This window comes from Artemia franciscana, chromosome 18 (assembly GCF_032884065.1).
Source record: "Artemia franciscana chromosome 18, ASM3288406v1, whole genome shotgun sequence".
NCBI lineage: Eukaryota > Metazoa > Arthropoda > Branchiopoda > Anostraca > Artemiidae > Artemia > Artemia franciscana.
The window spans coordinates 30000677-30026929 of record NC_088880.1 but is presented as its reverse complement, the minus strand read 5'-3'; the positions used below and the strand labels follow the sequence as shown (position 1 = coordinate 30026929).

The following is a 26253-nucleotide window of genomic DNA, read 5'->3' as shown; positions in this document are numbered from 1 at the left end:
TGTTACATGATTTAGTTTATTTATTGTTTGTTGCTGTATATGTATGTATACGGCCTGAAAAATGGCTTTAAATACAGTCATTTATTCATTCATTATTAGATGGATTTAAACATGCTAGTTTAACTGTTTAGCTTAGAAGTTTAAACTTAATTTTTGAAACTAACATCATGATATTTAAAACATATTTATTTTTTCTGATATTTATTTTTATTATAATACATTTATCATTTCTTATATATTTTTATTTTATTTCGTATATATATATATATATATATATATATATATATATATATATATATATATATATATATATATATATATATGTATATGTATATATATATATATATATATATACTAGCTGTTGGGGTGGCGCTTCGCGCCACCCCAACACCTAGTTGGTGGGGCGCTTCGCGCCCCCCAAGCCCCCCGCGCGCGTAAGTCGTTACGCGCCATATTAGTTACGCGCCATTGTAGTTGTGTCCCTGTGTCCCACCTGTGAATAGAGATAGATATAAATATATGTTTTTAACTACGTAAAACATGCGAATATACAACATTCTTCGCTGTCCCATTGTCTGTGCATATAAATAGATTGTCAGGTTTACTGACTCTTGAACATGCAACATATAATTGTCCATGGGAAAAACAATCCGTATTCAGATCTATACCTCATTATTCTAATGAGTGTCCCTGTGTCCCGGTCGTCATTTATATTCCCTGTGTCCCGGTCGTGATTTGTGTCCGGGTGTCCCAGTCTGTAATTTCTCTTTGAGGTTCCCGGTCGTCACTTATATTCCCTCTGTCTCGGTCGTCATTTGTGTCCCGGTCTGTAATTTCTCTTTGAGTGTTTTTTCTTTTTAGTTTTTTTTTAGTTTTTTACCTTTTTTCTTTTTTCAGTTTTCTTTTTCTTCTTTATTTTTCAGCGTCACTATGAAGTACATATCGACGAACCTTTGTTTTTTTAACTTAAATCTGGTAGGCATTGATGACCTTATCCAAGTCAAAATCCCAAACCCAATCATCATCGCTATCATTTTCAGTTTTGATGTTTTGACTCTCGCTGTCCAGGTGGATTTTCATCTAACTGCGCGGTTTTGCGTTCTTTAGCCGCAAGCCTGTTTTCTTGCTGTTCTTGTGATTCCTCGGAACGCTTTCTTTTCTTACTTTCTCTATCAGCATTAAGTTTTTTGACATAAACTCTGAGCAGCTTCCTCGGCTGTTGCCATTGTAGGTTCTTCAGTCATTTTACAATTAAATATTTTTCCGTGAACGCATGTCTTATATACCATTAATGACGTCACCGTCATAGCAAGAATGACGACAACTAATTTCATGACGTCAGTCAACACAGAAACATGACGTCACCTGATCCACAGACAGACAGACAACTTATTTTTATATATATATAGATATATATATATATATATATATATATATATATATATATATGTATTTAATTATAATCTATTATATTTGTTTTTCTGATATTTTCCATTTTTAATGTCAAATTTTTTCAAATTAAATATACAATATTTTTTAAGTTTAAAGTTTTTATTTTTCTTAATTGAACTTATTCAATTCCATAAGGAAGTCATGCCCCAGCCACATCAGAGTCGAAGCTGTTGGTAGACAGAACTAGGCTTTATAAATGATGTGTGTTTTTCATTGACTTAAACATCAAGTTTCTGAGAAATTAGTTTTAAAATCCATCTATATATATATATATGTGTTACTTATGTGTTTGTGTGCTTCGTTTGATTCATCATAGAGTTTGAAGAATACTGTTCCAAGATTCTGTCTTTTCTAATTTCAAAAAAAATTTAACCCTAAATCTGGACTATGATTCATTTTGATATGTTTTTTTGAATTTTGATATGTTGACTTTGGAGAAAAAGTGAGCGTGGGAGGGGGCCTAGGTGCCCTCCAATTTTTATTGGTCACTTAAAAAGGGCACTAGAACTTTTCATTTTCGTTAGAATGAGCCCTCTTGCGACATTCTAGGATCACTTGGTCGATGCGATGACCTATGGGGAAAAGAGAAAAAAAAATAAGCAAATAAACACGCACCCGTGATTTGTCTTCTGGCAAAAAAAACGAAATTCCACATTTTTGTAGATAGGAGCTTGAAAATTTTGCTGTAGGGTTCTCTGATACGCCGAATTCGATGATGTGGTTTTCGTTAAAATTCTGTGACTTTTAGGGGGTGTTTTCCCCTATTTTCTAAAATCAGGCAAATTTTTCAGGCTCGTAACTTTTGATGACAAAGACTAAATTTGATGAAACTTATATATTTAAAATCAGCATGAAAATCTGATTCTTTTGATGTATATTTTAGCATCAAAATTCCGTTTTTTAGAGTTTCGAAGCCGGGTCGCTTCGTTACCACGAACTATTTTACTAATACAGCCCGGGTAAAAAAGAACAGGAAACTTGAAAGTGTTGCCAATAGAGCCACTTATAGTTAAGCGTCGCGTGAATTCATTAAAAATATAGAACATTTAAGGATTATTGGATATTTGATATGATTTAATTACGATGCAATAGGTTCAAACCTGAAATTTCTCTTTAAGTAATAGTTAATACATGGGCAAAAAGATGGGCTAGGTTACCTTATGAAAATCCTGGCATTTTAAGTATGCTAGTTGCCTTTAAGCTGATAGGCCTATTTTAGACATAATTTTGTTTTTATTACCTTCCCCTGCATTTCTAACGGAGTCGTTCCTAGGGTTCGTGATGCCCGAGGAACCCCTCCCGACTCAAATATAAACAAAAAAGTCGAATCAAAGTGAAAAATTTTATCAGAGTGGGTAATCCCTCAGCCGCAGAACCGCCTTAGCTTCAGTGCCTGGGGCAGCTGACCCGGTTATCCCTCTCCCCAGAGAAATGGTTCTGATATCAAATTGAGGCAATGCGAACCAGTTTTAAGTTAAACAAAGCTATTAATTATTAGATGACGTTGATAATTTTTCTTTTGACACATTTCCAATATAATTGACAATATAATATGACACAGTTCTTATAAACTTCCTAGGTTCAGGTAAACCTTGAAAACTGGTTTTGTCAGGAAATACTTGTTTTTTGTTCTTTCTGCAGCAAGTATGAAAACAAGTTTAAACAAAAATTATTTAGAATCAGAAGTACCCATTGTGGGCCATTCCCCCCTAGATTTTAGAAAATGCGTTTTTTCACTTGAAAAAAATATCTAAACCCCTACCCTTTATTTTGAAGATGCTGTTTTGTATCTTCATTTGAAAAACACAGAAAAACTTCGCCCCGTGCTTTTAGCATATATTGAAAAAATAAGAAAACATATATTGTTTTCTTACTGACGACAAGTTTACTATTTTGGACGTGTCAAAAATATGAAAATAACAACAGTGTAAGACGAGAAATTATTTTTTGAGTTTTAACTTATTTAAAATTTTTCTTTCTGTTTTCAGGCAAAGAAACCGAAGCCTGCGTGTGTAGCAAGCCGTGCAAATGTAACCCATGCAATTGTAAATAATTCATAGGTGGCTATGAATATTAATTATCCACAGTTCTTCTTTTTTTATTTTTCATTTTGTTTTGTGAATTTTTTTAATTATTATAAATTATATTACTTTTTTTCAAAATAAAATTACTTTAGCGTCATTTCTTTCTTTGGTAAGCCTTTAGTTCAACCCTTGGCTGAATCACTAATTTTCAAGAATGATGCCCAATATCAAGAATGATGCTTACTGTATTGCAAGGGCATAAATTTGTTACCCTTGAGTTTTCATGGTCTGAAGTGTGTAACTCTATTCTGGATAGAATTCTGGCGGCTGAAAAGCTTGGGAAGTTTGAAAAACAAGTCATGGAGGCAATTAGAGAAAAGTACAAAATAATCGGATTTTTATGCTAATTTTAAACATATAAGTTTCATCAAATTTAGTCTTACTCACTAAAAGTTACGAGCCTGAGAAAATTTGCATTGTTTTGAAAAATAGGCGGAAACACCCCCCTAAAAGTCATACGATCTTAACGAAAATCACACCATTGCATTCAGCGTATCAGAGAACCCTATAGCAAAAATTTCAAGCTCCTATCTACAAAAATGTGGAACTTGGTATTTTTTGCCAGAAGAACGATCACGGTCCTAGAATGTCGCGAGAGGGATCATTCTAATGGAAATTAAAAGTTCTAGTGCCCTTTTTAAGTGACCAAAAAATTGGAGGGCACCAAGTCCCCCTCCCACGCTCATTTTTTCCCGAAGTCAACAGATCAAAATTTTGATATAGCCATGTTGTTCAGCATAGTCAAAAAACATATTAACTATGTCTTTGGGGCTGACTTACTCCCCCACAGTCCCCAGGGGAGGGGCTGCAAGTTACAAACTTTGACCAGCGTTTATATACAGTAATGATTATTTGGAAGTGTACAGATCTTTTCAGGATAATTTTTTGGTTGGGGGGGGGTTGAGGGGAGGGGGCTACGTAGGAGGATCTTCCCCTGGAGGAATTTTTCATGGGAGAAGAGAAATTCCATGAAGGGGGCACAGGATTTTCTAGCATTATTTTTAAAAAACAATGAAAAAATAATTATGAAAAAGTTTTTTTTTAACTGAACGTAAGAACCAGCATTAAAACTTAAAACGAACAGAGATTATTACGCTAATGGGGGATCCATCTCTTCCTAAATAGCTCGCTCTTTACGCTAAAGTATTTTTAGTAATTTCAACTATTTATTCTACAGCCTTAATGATTCAGGGGCCAATCTTAAAGAATTGGGACAAAATTAAAGCTTTAGTGTAAAGAGTGAGGTATTAACGAGAGGGCAAACCCCCTTATATACATAATAAAAATATAAGAATATAGAAGTTCGTTACGTAAGTTAATTTGTAAGTTATGTATATTTTTTACTAATAAAAACGTTCATTAAAAATTAAAAATTCTAGTTGCCTTTTTAAGTAACCGAAAAATTGGAGGGCAACTAGGCCTCCTCTCCCACCCTTTTTCTCAAAATCGTCTGATCAAAACTAAGAGAAAGCCATTTAGCAAAAAAAATTAATATGCAAATTTCGTTTTAATTATTCATTTGCGGAGAGCCAAAATAAAAACATGCATTAATTCAAAAACGTTCAGAAATTAAATAAAAAAACAAGTATTTCTTTTAACTGAAAGTAAGGAGCGACATTAAAACTTAAAACGAACAGAAATTACTCCGTGTATGAAAGGGACTGTTCCTCCCTCAGCGTCCCACTCTTTACGTTAAAGTTATTTACTGTTTAATAAAGTAGAATTGAGAGAAAGAGTAAAACTGAAGAATTGAGAGAAAGAGTTAGTACCTGAAGCGGAAGACCTCACAGCTGCTACACTACTTTGGGGCGAATGGTAAGAATCTGTTGACAACTTTTGCATCACAAATGGCCCCAGAAGAGCTAAGGTCTAAGGTAACCATTCAGTTATACTTGTTTTGATAGTAACAGGTACCAAAGGAATGAGTAGGAAACGGGAATACGGATCCCAATTTAGGAATTGCTGCTGTATGGAGGTTTGTTTCTAGAAGACACGGAATTGCATATCATTTTGCTTAAAACGCATTCTCAAAAGATGATCACTTAGGAAAATTGACACTATCGTCATATCGTCACTATCGTATCGTATCATATAGTATCTTATCTCGTAAGTGATAAGCACATTGCTATGTTCGTTAAACAAATATTGCTATGTTCGTTTAACAAGCATTTATTTACCGAACTTAACAAGGCAGATACAGCAGCTACTCAACTAAAATAAAATGAATGGCGCAGAGCTGCTGTTCGCAGTCAGCGTATGACTCGTACAACAGGGAAGAGAGGATTTTCAAAATAGAAACTTGCACACAGAAATAAATGATCAAAACACTGCACACACATTTATCAGCATTTTTTCTTCACAGAGTAATAAAGGACATCATCAACTATTAGATTGGGTACAATTCTGTGACCTAAAAGGTATGACAACTATTTAACTCTCTCGAAGAATTTAGTGAAAGAGATAAATCGTGAAGGAGAATAGTGGATGAATAGTGAAAAATAGTGATAGAAATCTCAAAGAATTTAGTGAAAGAGATTAGTGAAACAGTCCCCAGGGACTGCGGGGGAGTAAGTCATCCCCAAAGACATAGCTATTATGGTTTTTGACTATGCGGAACAAAATGGCTATCTCAAAATTTTTATCCGTTGATTTGGGAAAAAATGAGCGTGGGAGGGGGCCTAGGGGGGCTGACTTACTCGCCCACAGTCCCTGGGGGAGGGGCTGCAAGTTACAAACTTTGACCAGTGTTTACATACAGTAATGGTTATTGGGAAGTGTACAGACGTTTTCAGGTTTTTTTTTGGTTTGGGGGTGGGGTTGACGGGAGGGGGCTATGTGGGAGGATCTTCCCTTGGAGGAATATGTCATGGGGGAAGAGAAATTCAATGAAAAAGGCGCTGGATTTTCTAGCATTACCATAAGAAAAAACAATGAAAAAAACATGAAAAAAGTTTTTTCAATTGAAAGTAAGGAGTATCATTAAAACTTAAAACGAACAGAGATTATTACGCATATGAGGGGTTCTAAAAATACTTTAGCATAATGAGCGAGGTATTTAGGAGGAAATAAATACATCGCTCTTTATGCTAAAGTATTTTTAGTAATTTCAACTATTTATTCTAGGGCCTTTCTGATTCAGGGGTCATTCTTAAAGAATTGGGACAATACTTAAGATTTAGTTTAAAGAGCGAGGTATTAACGAGGGGACAAACCCCCTTATATACATAATAAAAATATAAGAATATAAAAGTTTGTTACGTAAGTTAATTCTTAAGTTACGTATATTTTTTACTAATAGAAACGTTCGTTAAAAGTCCTAGTTGCCTTTTTAAGTAACCGAAAAATTGGAGGGAAACTAGGCCTCCTTCCCAACCCCTTATTTCTCAAAATCGTCTGATCAAAACTAAGAGAAAGCCATTTAGCCAAAAAAAGAATTAATATGCAAATTTAATTTTAATTATTTATGTGCGGAGAGCCGAAATCAAACATGCATTAATTCAAAAACGTTCAGAAATTGAATAAAAAAAAATAGTTTTTTTTAACTGAAAGTAAGGAGCGACATTAAAAATTAAAACGAACAGAAATTAATCCGTATATGAAATGGGTTGTCCCCTCCGCAATCCCTCGCTCTTTACGCTAAAGTTTTACTCTTTGCCAGAATTCTACTTTTTAAAACAATTAAAAACTTTAGCGTAAAGAACGAGGGATTGTGGAGGGGACAACCCATTTCATATACGGAGTAATTTCTATTCGTTTTAAGTTTGAATCTAGCTCCTTACTTTCAGTTAAAAAAAAAACTAGTTCTTTTTTATTTAGTCAAACAGTTCGTGGTATATATATATGTATATATATATATATAAATGTACATAAATATATATATATATATATATATATATATATATATATATATATATATATATATATATATATATATATATACATATATATATATATATATATATATATATATATATATATATATATATATATATATATATATATATAATTACTGAAACAGTATTAAAAAGCCATCCTTTGAAGGGATAGTTGTCAAGAGAGTCAACAAAAAGTGGTCTAAAGCTGAACAGACATTTCACTTGCATATTTTCTGATTGCCCGTGCAAGATATATACATACATACATATATATATATATATATACATACATACATATATATATATATATATATATATATATATATATATATATATATATATATATATATATATATATATATATATATATATATATATATATATAAATACTGAAACCAGCATTAAACAGTCATCCTTTGAAGGGGGAGTTGTCAAGGGAGTCAACAAAAAGTGGTCTAAAGCTGAACAGACATTTCACTTACATATTTTCTGGTTACCTTGTAAAATATATATATATATATATATATATATATATATATATATATATATATATATATATATATATATATATATATATATATATATATATATATATATATATATATATATATATATATATATATATAATTTGTTATAGCTTATGTTCGTTTTAAATTTCAATTGATTGCTACCTTTAATTTTTAAGATTTCACTTACTGCAATAATTGATACCATTTTTTTTTTTATGATACCATTGATACCAATAATTGATATATATATATATATATATATATATATATATATATATATATATATATATATATATATATATATATATATATATATATATATATATATATATATATATATATATATATATATATATATATAAATACTGAAACCAGCATTAAACAGTCATCCTTTGAAGGGGGAGTTGTCAAGGGAGTCAACAAAAGTGGTCTAAAGCTGAACAGACATTTCACTGACATATTTTCTGGTTACCTTGTAAAATATATACATCTATATATATAAAAATAAGTTGTCTGTCTGTGGATCTGTGGATCAGGTGACGTCATGTTTCTGTGTCGGCTGACGTCATGAAATTAGTTGTCGTCATTTTTGTTATGACGATGCTTAGTATATTGTAAAACACATTAATTTGGTTAATAATATACCATTTAAAACACCAAAATGAACATGCTGGAGTAGTCACTCGGTGAGAGAGGGTGTCAGAACGGAGAATGAAGGTCCCAGGTTCAAATCCTGGTTAGGCTAAAAAAGGTAAAAAACTAAAAACTAAAAAAAAAACTGAAAAAACTAAAAAAAGGCAAAAACTACAAAAAAAACTAAAAACTAATAAAAAAAAATAAAAAGGCTAAAAAACTAAAAAAACTAAAAAAACTAAAAAAAAGGTAAAAAACTAAAAAAACTAAAAACTAAAAAAAAAACTAAAAAAAAGGAAAAACTGAAAAATAGAAGAGAAAAAGAAAACTAATAAAATTAAGAATAAAAATAAAAAAAAATAAAAAAGATAAAAACTAAAAAAAAAAGTAAAAAGAAAAAACGAAAAAAAACTAAAAAAGCTAAAAAAAAAGGTAAAAACCAATAAAAAACTAAAAAGAAAAAAAGGAAGGGGGGCACAGGGGGATATAAATGACGACCGGGACACCGGGACAGGGAATGGTCGATTAGCAATCACCATCAACAAAGCTCAAGGGCAATCATTAGAATCATGAGGTATAGATCTGAATACGGATTGTTTTCCCATGGACCATTATATCTTGCATGTTCAAGAGTCGGTAAACCTGACAATCTATTTATATGCACAGACAATGGGACAGCAAAGAATGTTGTATATTCGCAAGTTTTACGTAGTTAAAAACATATATATAATATATCTATCTATATTCACAGGTGGGACATAGGGACACAACTACAATGGCGCGTAACTAATATGGCGCGTAACGACTTACGCGTGCGGGGGGGCTTGGGGGGGTGCGAAGCGCCCCCACCAACTAGGTGTTGGGGTGGCGCGAAGCGCCACCCCAACAGCTAGTATATATATATATATATATATATATATATATATATATATATATATATATATATATATATATATATATATATATATGTGTATATATATATATATATATAAATATATATATATATATATATATATATATATATATATATATATATATATATATATATATATATATATATATATATATATATATATATATATATTATTTGATATAGCTTATGTTCGTTTTAAATTTCAATTGATTGCTAACTTTAATTTTTAAGATTTCACTTACTGCAATAATTGATACCATTTTTTTTGCTTAACTTATTACATGAGTTTGACCGTATCCAGTTGTGCGGTGTGGGTCACTTTTGTTTGTGGGAGATTCATAAGAAAAAAATCTTTATGAAATGCAACAAAAATTAGTTTACATGAATTTTTTACAAGTCATAAAATATTTTCGGGGGGAGGGAGGGGAGCCAGGTAGATACGCCCTCTGGATATGGTCGTATGTATGGCTTTATTCCTGTTCTTAATAGTTCTTAATATTACTTAATACATTTCTTCGTAAAGCAGCTTTTAATAGCGCTTATCCAAATAAACTCAAAAGGGTAGCCTAAATAACAAATAAAATTTCAGAATAGATTCTTATTATCAGAATGTTCTGGAATGTTTGATAATCAAGAACATTTAATGACACTTGGAAATTGTGAACTTAATACACATTAAATTAACCTTTTTCTTTGACTATTTATTCAGTAATGTTAGAAAAAAGTATATGGGGGCTATTGGATGAAATTGCTTTGCGCAATGTCAATTATTCATTTAGTATAAAACAATTTAACAAATCAAGATAAGAATCATTCGCATTTAGTTGCATCATTCTAATGTAACTAAAATCAAAGAGAATCTGGTATCGATACCAAAAAGAAATTGGAGAATTTTCAGTAGTTTTATAATAAGACTGACAATAATCTAAATACGTGGGGAGGTGTGAGAAACATAATATTACACGGAGACTAAAATATGCGGTACATTCAAACCATTGTAGATAAATTTAGACAGTGCAATCTTTCCCTATCTCAACCATTAAAAAAGCTGGACTAAAATGCAAGTGCTCCAGAGAACACTTAAAAAAGTATAAACACAAGATATATTAGATTTTTTCTAGATTTCTGAATTTGTTAGATTTCTAGATTTTGTATATTTCTTAATTTATATACAGTGATTCGCACCCAGTAGAAATAGCTTGTACTAAAAACTCTGGCACAACTCATCAGTTTTGACGAGTTCAATCGATGAATCAATTTGATTCAATTTCAAGTTTCAAGTTCAATTTGATGAATCTCAAAAAATCTAAGCATTGTTTTTGCTTGTGCATAAAGGGGTAAAACCTCCCTGTCAAAGAAATTTGTTTATTGTAGTTTCTTAAGGATGTTCAGTTTTTTGGGTGGGGGGGAATTAACTTCCAAAATAAAAAAATATTTATCCAGTGTGAAAACAACCTCCCCCCTGAAATACTGTGTTTTCTCGAAGAATGTATATATGTTTTTTGTGTCTAATTATTACTTTTTTTGCCAGGAGTAACTGTAATAACCCAGTTAATGAAATCAAATTTATGATCAACATTACTCAGCAACGTTCAACAATTACAGTCTCTATCAATCAATTACGCCCAACACAAGAAATTCTTATTTGATTTTATTAATTTTATTTTCATTGCTAAACTTGGAACTAACTGGTTAGAAAATGTTTTACTTAACTATAGAGTCTGAAAGTGTTAAATATATCTTTATTTGATAAGCAAACTAACCAATGTTGATAATGTTAAGTAAGGTCCGTCCAACAATTCGGTGCTCAATAGAATTGAATGTTAAGAGTTCCTTTTTTATCAAACAGTTCGTGGTAACGAAATTGTAGTAAGGAGCGACTCGGCTCAATAGTAACCAAAACTCTAAAAAATGGAATTTTGATACCAATACCTACATCAAAAGAATCGCATTTTAATGCTGATTTTAAATATATAAGTTTCATCAAGTTTAGTCTTACCCATCGAAAGTTACGAGCCTGAGAAAATTTGCGTTATTTTAGAAAATAGGGGGAAACACCCCCTAAAAGTCATAAAATCTTAACGAAAATCACACCATCAGATTCAGCGTATCAGAGAACCTTACTGTAGAAGTTTCAAGCTCCTATCTGCAAAAATGTGGAATTTTATATTTTTTGCCAGAAGGCAGATCACGGATGCGTGTTTATTTGTTTGTTTGTTTTTTGTTTTGTTTTTTCCAGGGGTGATCGTATTGACCCAGTTGTCCTAGAATGTTGCAAGAGGGCTCATTCTAACGGAAATGAAAAGTTCTAGTGCCCTTTTTAAGCGACCAAAAAAATTGGAGGGCACCTAGGCCCCCTCCCACGCTAATTATTTTACCAAAGTCAACGGATCAAAATTCTGAGATAGCCATTTTATTCAGCGTAGTCGAAAAACCTTATAACTATGTCTTTGGGGACGACTTACTCCCCCGCAGTCCCCATGGGAGGGGCAACAAGTTACAAACTTTGAGCAATGCTTACATATAGTAATGGTTATTGGGAAGTGTACATGCGTTTTCAGGAGGATTTTTTTGGTTGGTGGAGGGGTTGAGAAGAGGGGGATATGCTGGAGGAACTTTCCATCGATAATTTGTCATGGGGGAAGAAAATCTCCATGAAGGGAGCGCAGGATTTACTAGCATTATTTAAAAACACAATGAAAAAATAAATATGAAAAAGTTCTTTCAGCTGGAAGTAAGGAACAGCATTAAAACTTAAAACAAACAGAAATTATTACCCATTTGAGGGGCTCACCTCCTCCTAATACCTCGCTCTTTACGTTAAAGTATTTTTAGTAATTTCAACTATTTATTCTACGGCTTTTGTGATTCTGGGGTCATTCTTAATGAATTGGGACAAAATTTAAGCTTTAGTGAAAAGAGCGAGGATCTGAAAAGGGGGCGAACCCCCTCATATATGTAATAAAAATATGAGAATACAAAAGTTCTTTACGTAAGCTAATTTATAGGTTACGTAAATCTTTTACTAATAAAAATATTCGTAAAAAATTAGAAGTTCTAGTTGCCTTTTTAATTAACCAAAAATTCGGAGGGCAACTAGGCTTCCTCCCCCGCTCTTTTTTTCTCAAAATCATTCGATCAAAATTATGAGAAAGCCATTTAGCCAAAAAAAAAAAAAAAAATGCAAATTTCGTTTTAATTATTCCTCTGCGGAGAGCCAAAATCAAAACATGCATTGATTCAAAAACGTTCAGAAATTAAATAAAAAAAAACAAGTTTTTTTAACTGAAAGTAAGGAGCGACATTAAAACTTAAAACGAACAGAAATTACTTCGTATATGAAAAAGGCTGCTTCCTCATCAACGCCCCGCTCTTTACGCTAAAGTTTTTTACTGTTTTAAAAAGAAGAATTGAGAGACAGAGTCAAACTTTAGCGCAAAGAGCGGGGCGTTGATGAGGAAGCAGCCTCTTTCATATATGAAGTAATTTCTGTTCGTAAGTTTTAATGTCGCTCCTTACTTTCAGTTAAAAAAACTTGTTTTTTTATTTAATCTCTATAAGACTCGGGCTTGGTAAGTCAGGGAATTTTCAATCTTTCAAACAGAAAATCTGAATATTTTATTGTCTTTGACAAGACTGAAGCCTTACATTCCCCTGATCTTAAACGCACACTGGAAAACAGACTTATCTTAATTTACCCTTAAAACAATATTTTAATGATTCAGTCTGTAGTAACTAATCGTGTACACCTAGATCTTGTTTTAAAAGAGCTCTGTTTCCTTATCATAAAGTATTTAATTAATAATTAATGAAATAAATTCAGGTCCCACGAATCAGTACAATATATTCCTTACCATTTTTCATTGGGGCTCGATTGGCACCGTTTACATGTCCTGTAAGTTTCATGTTAAAAAAAAATCCAGTTTTTTTCCGTCAGGAATCGATAAAACCAAATTTTTCATTAAAAACTTTTGTCCTTATTGAGGTCTTTTTTCCTGGTTTACTTGAACTAAATGAAATATCAGAATGGCCTTTAAATTAGAAGGATTGATATAGGATTACAATACTTTGCCCTTCTGATCCACCCTTTGAGAACAGCTTAGTGACTTGAATTTGATACTTAAAAAGGAAGTGTCAAATCTAACCTTTAGGCATGACAGTAATGCGTTATAGTTAAAGTTCGATCCCTGTTTAAGCAGTGCTGGTTCTGGCCTCTCTTGTGCCCAGGATAAAATCCTGATCAACTCTCCCCTCCCTGTATCCAAAAAGTTTCCCTGTATCCAAAAATTTGTATTTATTAACAAAATTTATTACGAGTACAGTATCCTGTAAAATACAAACAGGTTTGGATACAGAATATAAATAAAATTGAAATTAATTAAATTTGAGTTCAACGAATGTTTATTTTTAAGACATAGTAATGACGATATGTGAAAAATAAATTTTTTTATTTAATTTGCTTATACTACTAACTGCACCTTCTCCTTTATTTTAATAAAAATAAATATTATTTTATTAATTTAATTTAATTTAATTTTTAATTACTTATTTTAATTTCAAAAATTACAAAATAATTCTAACCCTTCAATTTTTTTTTTTTTAATTTTATACCTCTAAAATTTCTGCACCCAGGGCAAGTGCCCCGTCCCTATAACCACCCGTATGCTAAAGGAAAAATTCCTATGTTTTATTTAGTTCGTTTAAATTATGCTCTAAAAAGCCTGTAATAGGCCAATATATTCATAGATAAACCCGCTTCCTAAAAAAAAGGGTTTCTTTCCGACAAAATTATTTTCCTTGATAAGGTAAAGTAAATCCTCAAACCTTTTTTTTATATCTTGAATGTTGCTTATTTGCTCTCCAGTTTCTGTTTCTGCTATTTTTTTTATATCTCTGTTTTATTCTATTTATTTTCAAGCAAAAAACCTGGATTAGAATATTGGAGGTAACAGTGATGACAGTGGTCAAATATGGTTCTGGAGCATGGGCGCTTCAGAAAATGGAGGAATATTTGCAAGATGTATTCCAAAGTAACTGCTTATGGATTTTGGGTACCCAGCTGACCGACCGTATTTCAAACAGTATGTCCTACGAAAGGTGATGTTCAATGGTTCAATCCCGCTTTCTAGGGCTAAAATGACAATAGGTTGAGATGGCTAGGGCACGCTCTGTGAATGAAGGATGAAAGATTGCCAAAGATTGTCCTTTTTGGCAAACTGTATAGGACTAATGGAAAACAGTTTGTCCGCAGTTAGGGTGGGAGGATGTCGTAAAGAAAGATTTAAGTGAAATGGAAACATTGTTGGCCTCAGTCGGCTTGGTTATGCGGTGAGTTGTCAGTGGTAGTAATAGTATTTTTATGACAAGTTGACTGGTTTCAGATATATCTATCCAATAAACCAGATTTTAGATAATCATTAGACTTGATAAAAAAAATAATCTAAAATGTCTTAGAAAAGGGGAAATTTTTACCGCTAGAAGCCTTAGGCTTTGCAATATCTTCTTCTAACAAAACTGAAAATGGATCAGCCTCACGGAGTCTTAAATTTACAATATTAAACCAAAACTAAACGAGAAAACTATGCCCCCCCCCCCCTTTAAAGAACAAGTTCAACCCATCACTGGACTTAAATGCATTCCAAATCTAGCATAAATTTACAAAGGTTTTAACCCCATCAATATGTTCGTCGTCCCATAAGAAGACCCAAAAGCTAAAAATTAAATCGGGAGGTAGGATAAATTTGGTTGTAGGAGGGAATAAAAACAAAAGGAGAAAGACTACTTCTGTGCGTTAAAGAGTTTTCAAACTCAAAAATAAATACCGTAACCTCTGTAGCTCAAGCTATTCTGATGATACTAATGAAAAATAATGGAATTACGAAGTTATGGGAAATCTTATGGGAAACATACAACAAATTAAGAAATGAAGAACCATGAACTTTTCCCTATTTACCTCCTTGACTTCTTTTCAAACGTTCCAAGCTTTTCAGCCGCCAGAATAGAATTCTATCCAGAATAGAGTTACACACTTCAGACCCTGAAAACTCAAGGGTAACAAATTTAAGCCCTTGCATTACAGTAAGCATCATTCTTGATATTGGGACAATTAGGTCCCCTTTCATGTGTTGCGAGATAAATGATAAAATTAGTGATTCACCCAGTGGTTCAACTTAAGGCTTACCAAAGATAGAAATGACACTAAAGTACTTTTATTGGGAAATAAGTAATGTAATTTATAATACTTAGCAAAACTCATAAAAAAATGAAAAACGAAAAGGAATAACTGCGGTTAATTAATCTTCATAGCCACCTATGAATTATTTACAATTGCATGGGTTACATTTGCACGGCTTGCTACACACGCAGGCTTCGGTTTCTTTTCCTGAAAACAGAAAGATAAATTTTAAATAAATTAAAACTCAATAATATAATTTCTCGTTTTAAACTGTTGTTATTTTCATATTTGTAACACGTCCGAAATAGTAAACTTGTCGTCAATAAGAAAACAATTTAGGTTTTCTTATGTTTTTGATATATGCTAAATGCAAGGGGCGAAGTTTTTTCTATGTTTTTCAAATGAAGACATAAAAAAGTATTTTCAAAATCAAGGGTGAGGGTTTAGATTTTTTTTGTCAGGTGAAAAATATATTTTCTAAAACCCAGGGGAGAGCGGCCCACAATTGGTACTTCTGATTCGGAATGCTTTTTGCATAAACTTGTTTTAATACTTGCTATAGAAGGAACAAAAAACAAGTTTTTCCTTACAAAACTAACTTCCAAGGTTTACCTGAGCATATAAATATAGGGAGCTTATAAGAATGGCAACTGGAACTGTGTCCAAAAAATTATTACCGCCATGTAATAATCAATAGCTTTGTTTAACTCAAAACTGGTTCGCATTGTCCTTTCCTGTATTTTGAAATCAGAACCACTCCTATGGGGGGAGGGGCAACTGGGTCAGCTGCCCCAGGCGCCACAGCTAAGGCGGTACCGCGGCTGAAGGATTACCCACTCTGATCAAATTTTTCACTTTGATTTGGCTTTTTTGTTTATATTTCAGTCGAGAGGGGTTCCATGGGCACCACGAACCCTAGGAACGACTCTGTTGGAAATGCAGGGGAAAGTAACAAAAACAGAATTATGTCCCAGACAGGCCTATCAGCTTAAAGGCAACTAGCCTACATAAAATGCCAATATTTTGATCAGGTAACCTAACCCAGCTTTGTACCGACGTATTAATGTTACTTATTATTACTTACGATTATTAATATACGATTATTATTATTACTTATTATTACGTATTACATAGAAAGAAATTTCAGGTTTGAACCTATTGCATCGTAAGTAAATCATACCAAATATTCAATATCCTTTAAAATGTCCTATATTTTTAATGAAGTCACACGACGCTTAACTATAAGTGGCTCTATTGGCAACACTTTCCAGTTTCCTGTTCTTTTTGGCCCGGGTCATATTAGTCAAACTAATTGATAAATTTAAAAATACACACGACTACAGCGATAGTGACATATTCAGCACGCAATTTTAAGTTCTGAGCTGCGTTCAACTTAAGAGAAATTGGTCTAAAAAATTATGTACGAGCGCAATCATCAGGATTGATGAAAGGATTTTTTCATTGACCAGCCAAATTCATGAAACAAGACTTAAAATTATCAGTGAAAAAAGAATTTTATAAATGGGTATTCCAAAACATCCGAACTAGCAAAATCCATAATTCACAACCCAATTTCTCTTTCAAGCAGAATTGTCAAATTGATAATCAAGACTAAGTAGCATTTTCAAGTTCTAGAATCTAGATTGTTAGTGGAAAGGTATACTCTAAAATCCATAAATTAGGAAATTCGATTTATCAGCGGAAAAGACCTAAATCAAAGTCCAGATTTCGAGTTTAATTTTTTTTTAAATTAGAAATGATAGAATTTTTGAACAGTATTTTTTCAAACTGTATGATGAATATGGCGAAGCATACAAAAACATTAGTAACACATATATACATGGGTTTTGAAACTAATTTCTCATCACTTTAATTTGCTACTTCTGTAATCGAAGTATGATGTCAAAGTCAATGAAAAACAGACATCATTCATAAAGCCTAACTCAGTCTATCAACAGCTTCGACTCTGCTGTGGCTGAGGTATGACTTCCTTATGGAATTGAATAAGTTCAATTAAAAAAATAATAATGTTAACTTAAAAAATACAGTATATTTAGTTTTGAAAAAACTAAACATAAAAAATAGAAAACAACAGAAAAAACAAATATGATAAATTATAATTAAATATATTTTATATATATATATATATATATATATATATATATATATATATATATATATATATATATATATATATATATATGAAATGAGATATAAATATATAAGAAATGATAAATGTGTTATAATAAACATAAATCTAAGAAAAATAATTATGTTTTAAATATCATTATGTTAGTTTCAAAAATTGAAGTTTAAACTTCTAAATTCAACAGTCAAACTAGCACGTTTAACTCCATCTAATAATGAATGAATAAACGACTGTATTTAAAGCCATTTGTCAGGCCGTACACATACATATACAACAACAAACAATAAATATACTAAATCATGTAAAACACTTGACTTTTGAATAATAAGACCATTCCGGACAAAATTTCCCAATGCTACTATATTTATTTTCGACGTCGACTTCAAAATTACAAGAAGGGGCTCACAGCCACCCACCCTAAGAAAGCTCCTACTTACCTCTTCTAGTCTCTGACACCTGAAAAGAAAATGGTCCTGCCCGTCAAAATCACCACAGATCGGGCAGGTATACCGCATTTCTGGGTAACAAATTTTTCCACACACTATAAAGAGGGAGACAGTTTGCACACATCTTCATCACTGACCTCAAGGATACTTCTGTAACCCCTAATTTAAAATAAAACTTCACCATATTTTTCTTTCAACTTATAGCAAGAACTTAAGCTTTCCGACTGGCTAAGGTCGCTGCACCAATCCTGAATTTCTTTATCTCCCAGCCTTAATTGGATCTCTGACAGAAAAACTTTGCGATCTGAGATTGGGCCATCACCTCCATTCCACGCATACGATAAGCCTCTGCTGTCCAGTTTTTTGATATAAAAGAGCCATGAAGATTTTTGTCCCAGGACAAGTAATTCATCATACGCTGCTCTGATGAGCCTTGAGGAGGGACATTGCAGTATTTTTCAGCCAAAGCTTAATTAATTGGGTCTGTCTATGTTTCCTCACGGAGAAAAGTCGCAAATCTCCCTTGATGAAAAGTGTGTGGGTGGTGGCGTGCAGACCTAGCATTCGTTTATAATATTGTAGCTGTAGAGTTTCTAATGAATTTGCCACTTACAGGCCCCATACTTCTCCTCTATAATGCAAGATTGGCCTTATTTTTGAGTTGAACACATTCTTGTGCATCTTTAAGTTACCTATTCCTATCAAATTACTGTTCCTGAACAGCGTTGCCATTGCTGCTTTTCCTCGATTTGCCATCTTCGAAACATGATCGCTCCAACCCCCTTCGATGTTAGATGAAATCTTAAACATCTTGCCTGAGACACAACCTTCACAGCTTCACCTTTCAAATTAAAGCTCTCTTCATCTTTAGTTCCTGTTGATTGTCTATGGCGAAAAATCATCACCTCTGTCTTTTTTGTGTTAATTTTAGTTTCTTTTCCTCTAAATATTCAGCTGTCAAATCCAAAAGGGTTTGCAGCTCCGATTTGGATCTGGCGACCAAGGCAATATCATCGGCAAATAATAGTAATGATAATACTTTATTTACAAGGTGTACAACTGGCACCCACCTTTTATCAAGGTATTCGGAAGGATCATTTATAAAAATATTAAAAAGTTTCGGTGATGGGTACTACCCTGTTTACACCTTATACATAAAAAAAATTCTAGGTACACCGCTTCCCGCTATCTTTACCGCGTTTTTGGTCAAACAATACATCAAAAGAAGAACCCGTAAAAAAGATGGCGGAATTCCTGTTCCTAAAAGCGAGCTAAACAAAATTATACGGTCAACATTGTCGAATGCTCTACTTAAATCAAGAAAAGCCACTATTTTAAAATCATTATTTAAAATCATTTAAAATAACTTAAATATTTCAAATAACTTAATTATTGAAAATGTTTCATTATTTCAAATAACTGAAACAGCGTCAATAAAGTGAAACATCATTGCGAAAACCTCTCAGTCAAAACAGTAGATGCCTAAAAAATTGTATCATCAATTATGCAAAAGAAAATAGAAATCTTTGGCAGGATTTTTTGTATAATGTCGCACTTGTACTAATAGCCAAATAGTTTTGTTGCTGTTTTATCCATAGGAAAACCTTATTTTACTATGATTGTTATTCAAATTGTCTTTATGTTCATATTTCCGCATACTAGCTATTTATTTATTTTGATTTTATGATATTGGTACGATTTAAACAAACAAGGATAGCGTAAAAAAATCAGAAAATTACTAAAAAAAAAAAAAATACGGCTTACTAGAAAAATCAAATAATGAACATACCTTGAGCAGTGGAGCAGCACGTTGTATCGGGGCTGCATTTGCATGGGTTGCATCTGCACGTGACATCTAAAATGAAAACAAAGATTACCAACTGTAACAATACTTACATGTACAAAGAAATTAATAATTTTCATGTACAAAATAATTAAACAATACCAATAAAAATGAAATTTTACAAAACTATTTTTTTTATTGCGGTTGACATTAAGTTAAAACAAGGAAAAGAGTAACACTATAAACTGTATCTCTTGTATCAGAGGGGGCTTCATGGGGGTATAGCATCTAAAAGCGAACAAAATTTACAACCTAGCAAAAGAATTTTTACCAATAAAAATATGTAAGGAAATCATTTTTTTGAAGAAGAAACTAATTCCTTACTTGTAAATCAAAACAAAATCTTAAACAGACTTTCTGATAACCTCAAGATAAGCTTTTGTTTGTTTCGCATGTATACGGTTTTATATTTCGTTTCAGTTGTCAAAGTCTGCGATCTTAAAAAATTTACTGAACTGATAAGGACTAATCTTCTCACTAATATTTCACTTAAAGAAAATGTTCTTGTGTGACGTAAGCGAAGCAGCAAAGACTGTGAAAACATTCCAAAAAAATGGTGTTAAAGGAACACACAGGATAATGATGTGAATCGTGAATTTCTAGAGATTTCGGATAGGGTGAAAATTTTTAGCTCTCAAGCATAAATCTCGGAAAAATAACTATCAAACAGTTGGTGGTAACGAATTGTAGTAAGGAGCGACTCGGCCCAATAGTAACCAAAACTCTAAAAAATGAAGTTTTGATACCAATAGCTACATCAAAAGAATTGCATTTTAATGCTGACTTTAAATATATAAGTTTGGTCAAGTTTAGTCTTACCCATCAAAAGTTTCGAGCCTGAGAAAATTTGCCTTATTTTAGAAAACACACCCTAAAAGTCATAGAATCTTAACGAAAATCACACCATCAGATTCAGCGTATCAGAGAACCCTAATGTGGAAGTTTCAAGCTCCTATCTACAAAAATGTGGAATTTTGTATTTTTTGCCAGAAGGCAGATCACGGATGCGTGTTTATTTATTTATTTTTTTCCCCAGGGGTGATGGTATCGATCCAGGTGTCCTCGAATGTTGCAAGAGGGCTCATTCTAACGGAAATGAAAAGTTCTAGTGCCATTTTTAAATGACCAAAAAATTGGAAGGCACCTAGGCCCCCTCCCACGCTAATTATTTTCCCAAAGTCAACGGATCAAAATTCTGAGATAGCCATTTTACTCAACGTAGTCGAAAAATCTTATGATTATGTCTTTGGAGACCACCTACTCCCCCACAGTCCCCTTGGGAGGAGCTACAAGTTACAAACTTTGACCAGTGCTTACATATAGTAATGGTTATTGGGAAGTGTACAGACGTTTTCAGGGGGATTTTTTGGTTGGGGGAGGGGTTGAGAAGAGGGGGGTATTCTGTGGGATATGTTTGGGGAACTTTCCATCGAGGAATTTGTCATGGGGAAGAAAATGTCCATGAAGGGAGCGCAGGACTTTCTAGCATTATTAAAAAAAAACACTATGAAAAAATAAATATGAAAAGGTTTTTTCAACTGGAAATAAGGAGCAGCATTAAAACTTAAAACGAACAGAAATTATTACGCATATGAGGGGCTCACCTCCTTTGGTTTTAATTATTTAAACCAAGTTTAAATAATTTTTAACTTGGTTTTAATTATTCCTCTGCGGAGAGCAAAAATCAAAACATGCATTGATTCAAAAACGTTCAGAAATTAAATAAAAAAAACAAGTTTTTCTTTAAAACTGAAAGTAAGGAGCGACATTAAAACTTAAAACGAACAGAAATTACTTCGTATATGAAAGGGGCCGCTTCCTCGTCAACGTCCCGCTCTTTACGCTAAAGTTTTCTACTGTTTTAAAAAGTAGAGTTGAGAGAAAGAGCCAAACTTTAGCGTAAAGAGCGGGACGTTGATGAGGAAGCAGCCCCTTTCATACACGTAGTAATTTCTGTTTGTTTTAAGTTTTAATGTCGCTCCTTACTTTCATTTATAAAAAAACTTGTTTTTTTTTTATTTAATACTCAAAGGAAGTGCATTCCGAACAGTTATTCCGTACTCAAAAGAACGGTTAATCGAAATATCTTCAAAATAGCAGAATCAAAAGAAAAAAATAGTACTAAAGACTAGTAGTATTAGATACGAGGTTTTGGAATTGCCATTGTTACCCATATTCTTATCAAAGAGAGTGAAAGGAATATCTTCTCATTGCCTTTTATACGAGAGTGGGTAGAATAAACAATCACAGGTCCGTTACTAAAGAGGATTAACCTGGATTAATCCGAAACGCTGGAGCAACAGGCGCGTGGCTGTTTCTAAGGTTTTTGGCCCCCCGGACAAAACACTTCCCCACCGAAAAATTTAATAGGAGCTAGCGAAGGGCTAACATAATTGCATCTGTTAAGAAGGAATGTTGAATCCCCCCCTTAGCCATGGTGCTCGGGGTAGCTTACCCTACTCTTCCCACTCCAACGATCCTCAATTTCTATAGGTATTCTTCATCAGATAACAAAATTCCTTTATAATGGAAATACATAAGAAGCCTTGGAAGACTTCCAAAGTTATGTATCGACGCTTACCAAGTACATTATAATCAGGACAACGAATATATTTAAAATCGGGATTCCCTATCAAAACAGTCGAAATTTTTAACACCTCATACGAAATACATATATGATATTAACGTAGAAAAAAGAATAATAATAAAACAAATTATGGTGCAAGACTAAGATAAAATTGCCATTATTGCGGTAACTTCATCTATTTCATCTATACAAAAGGACTTTCGTTGTGGGGGGGGCTTAAAAAAGTTCAGAAAACACACAAAGATTTGTTTATATTTATTTTCAGTACGTCAGAAAGTATTTTTAATGCGAGTCAGAAAAATATTCCGTAGAGGGGGAGGGGGTTTCAAACCCCCACCCCTTGGATCGGTCTTGGTTGTCACATTTACTAATACGTTATGTAAAATTATCAGAGACATAATGAACATTTTCTAAAAAAAAATTAAACTAACTATTTTTTCACACAATAACGGCACTGTTATAACACGCAATAACGGCACTAAGACACCTAGTCAACCGCTAAAATATACAAAAAAAAAGAGTCCTAGTAATTGACATAAAACGGATTGTAATCAAAATAAACAGCTTCTTAACTTTTAATGTTGCTCCTTACGTTCAGGAGAAAAATTTGTTTATTCTATTTAACCGATGTCAAGATCGCTTAGATTCGGTAGTTCAGGTGAACCCACCTCAACCAGAAATGAATGATATTATATTGTAACATGTCTCATCAAATAGTTCGTGGTAACGAACTGTAGTAAGGAGCGACCCGGCTCAATAGTAAACGAAACTCTAAAAAAATGGAATTTCGATGCTAAAAGACATATAAAAAAAATCGGATTTTTATGCTAATTTTAAATATATAAGTTTCATCAAATTTAGTCTTTGTCATCAAAAGTTACGAGCAAAAGTTACCTCTATGGAAAATAGGGGGAAACACCCCCTAAAAGTCATAGGATCTTAACGAAAATCACACCATCGCATTCAGCGTATCAGAGAACCCTATAGATAGTAAAAATTTACTGAACTGATAAGGACTAATCTTTTCACTAATATTTCACTTAAAGAAAATGTTCTTGTGTGACGTAAGCAAAGGAGGAAAGACTGTGAAAACATTCCAAAAAATGGTGTTTAAGGAATACACAGGATATAACGATGAAAATCGTGAATTTCTAGAGATTCCGGATAGAGTTGAAATTTTTAGCTCTCAAGCATAAATGTCGGTAAAATAACTATACTCAAAGGAAGTGCATTCCGAATAGTTTTTCCGTACTCAAAAGCACGGTTAATCGAAATATCTTCAAAATAGCAGAATCAAAAGAAAAAAATAGTATTAAAGACTAGTAGTATTAGATACGAGGTTTTGTGATTGCCATTGTTACCCATATTCTTAAACAAAGAGAGTGAAAGGACTATCTTCCGCTTTGCTTTTATACGAGAGTGGGTAGAATAAACAATCACAGGTCCGTTACAAAAGAGGATTAACCTGGATTAATCAGAAACAGGTGCTTGGCTGTTTCTAAGGTTTTTGGCCCCCCGAACAAAACACTCCCCCACCAAAAAATTTAATAGGAGCTACCAAAGGGCTAACATAATTGCATTTGTTAAAAATCAATGTTTACCCCCCTCTTAGCCATGGTGCTCGGGGTAGCTTATCCTACTCTTTCCATTCCAACGACCCTCAATTTCTATTGGTATTCTTCATGAGATAACAAAATTCTCTTATAATGGAAATGCATAAGAAGCCTTGGAAGACTTCCAAAGTCATGTATCAACACTTACCAAGCACATTATAATCAGTACAACGAATATATTTAAAATTGGGATTCCCTATCAAAACAGTCGAAATTTTAAACACCTCTTACGAAATACATATATGATATTAACGTAGAAAAAAGAATAATAATAAAAAAAATATGGTGCATGACTAAAGTAAAATTTGCCGTTATTGCGGCAGCTTCATCTATTCCATCTATACAAAAGGACTTTTTTTGTGGGGGGGATGGCTTAAAATTTTTTTCAGAAAACACACAAAGATTTGTTTATATTTATTTTTAATACGTTCTTTACGAGTCAGAAAAATATACCGTAGAGGGGCAGGGGTTTCAAACCCCCCACCTCCCTGGATCGGTCTTGGTTGTCACATTTACTAATAAGTTATGTAAAGTTATCAGAGAAATAATGAATATTTTCTAAAAATAATTTTAAACTAACTATTTTTTCACGCAATAACGGCACTAAAACACCTAGTCAACCACTAAAATATACAAAAAGGAGTCCTAGTAATTGACATAAAACGGATTGAAATATACAAAATAAACAGCTTCTTAACTTTTAATGTTGCTCCTTACGTTCAGAAGAAAAATTTGTTTATTCTATTTAACCGATGTCAAGATCGCTTAGATTCGGTAGTTCAGGTGAACCCAACTCAACCAGAAATTAATGATATTATATTGTAATATGTCTCATCTCTTCCAAATGGCAGAGCGATTAAGCCGTGCGAATCAACTAAGAGAACTAGATTGCACAGACAGACAAGACCTTGAGCAAAATATGTTACGTGACTAAAAAAAGCCTATAAACTTCTATAGTGACACCAAGGTGCCCCTAAGGTGATTTTTTTTTGGGGGGGGGGGCTTACTGGGTCTAATCTACACTTCCAATGCTATATGACAGAAATATCAAAGCAAAAATATAAAAATATAAGGCAACGTCAGTCAGAAAGGGGAGGGGCTGGCACCCCTGCCCCTCCTTGCTGGTGCCCATGGCTCACATATACATACTTGCGTACAGATTGTGATCTAAGTACTAGAATGCCAATACTAATTTTATTGAGAGTTGTGCATTTATGTGGGTTTTTTTATTTGAATTTTTGCCCTTGTGAATTATAAGTAAATAATATTATACTTGTGATTATATAAAAAGCCCCCATCAAAATAAAAGCAATAATCAATAAAAAATTAAAATAAAATCACCAAGCATAACAAAATATAGTACAAAGAGTACCTAAAACTTACAGGAGTATGAACTACTGCTAACATCGACAAAAAAAAAATTACTTATTATAAGTAAATTATATTATAATCAGTCTAGTTCGAAAAACATAAGTAAATGAGAGATAACACCTAATGCAAGTATGAAGAAATTAACACGAGGTCACACCCAGATTTTAAAGATAGTGTGCCGTCACTTGGTTTATGCTTTTAATTAGAAATTGTTGCCACTTACCTTTGCATTTTTGTCCATCCATTTTTCTTTGTTGCTAGCTTCTGCTACTTCTTGATCCAAAATTGCTTTCCTGTTCTGATTGTTTAAGCAGCTAAGCCTTAGCTTTTTATGCACTTTCGGCAAATGAATGCCGTAGTTCTAGAATTTTTGAGAAACAACGAGTGCCGTTACGAATGCTGTAAAAGCTTCTTTTTCTTATCATGGATGAAGTCCAACATTTTTTTTCGATGAGTTACTACGCAAAATCTGTTTTACGTGATAATCTAGAAGAAAAGAGCTTTTTGCTCCTTATAATCAGAGCCAACGCTATAGCGTTGCTTACAAGAAAGGGACATAAGGCTTCCTTTGTCCGAGAAGGCAAGGGTTCGAATCTTAGTATA

At 32.9% G+C, this 26253-nt stretch overlaps 2 protein-coding genes and 1 long non-coding RNA gene across 4 annotated transcripts in view; 1 reads left to right on the top strand and 2 right to left on the bottom strand.

The window, feature by feature from the left end:
* LOC136038861 (metallothionein-like) overlaps positions 1-3633 on the top strand; it is a 40859-nt gene extending 37226 nt beyond the window's left edge. For both annotated transcript variants that reach the window (XR_010620333.1, XM_065722313.1), the window contains exon 4: positions 3441-3633. Coding sequence is in view for 1 of the 2 variants with exons in the window: in XM_065722313.1 (XP_065578385.1) it covers positions 3441-3505 (65 nt within the window). In the remaining variant the exon portion in view is untranslated. The remainder of the gene's footprint in view (positions 1-3440) is intronic.
* The window catches only part of LOC136038426 (snake venom metalloproteinase BjussuMP-2-like), a 224819-nt gene extending 219350 nt beyond the window's left edge, over positions 1-5469 (bottom strand). The window contains exon 1 of the mRNA XM_065721499.1: positions 5306-5469. Coding sequence (XP_065577571.1) covers positions 5306-5378 — 73 coding nt within the window. The 5' untranslated portion in view covers positions 5379-5469. The remainder of the gene's footprint in view (positions 1-5305) is intronic.
* A 10190-nt stretch (positions 5470-15659) lies between these two features.
* LOC136038858 (uncharacterized) lies at positions 15660-26029 on the bottom strand. Its single transcript, XR_010620332.1, has 3 exons — positions 25874-26029; positions 20026-20091; positions 15660-15848 (listed from the first exon to the last, which is right to left on the bottom strand). It is a non-coding gene; the product is annotated as an uncharacterized LOC136038858 (long non-coding RNA).
* Positions 26030-26253: the final 224 nt, after the last annotated feature.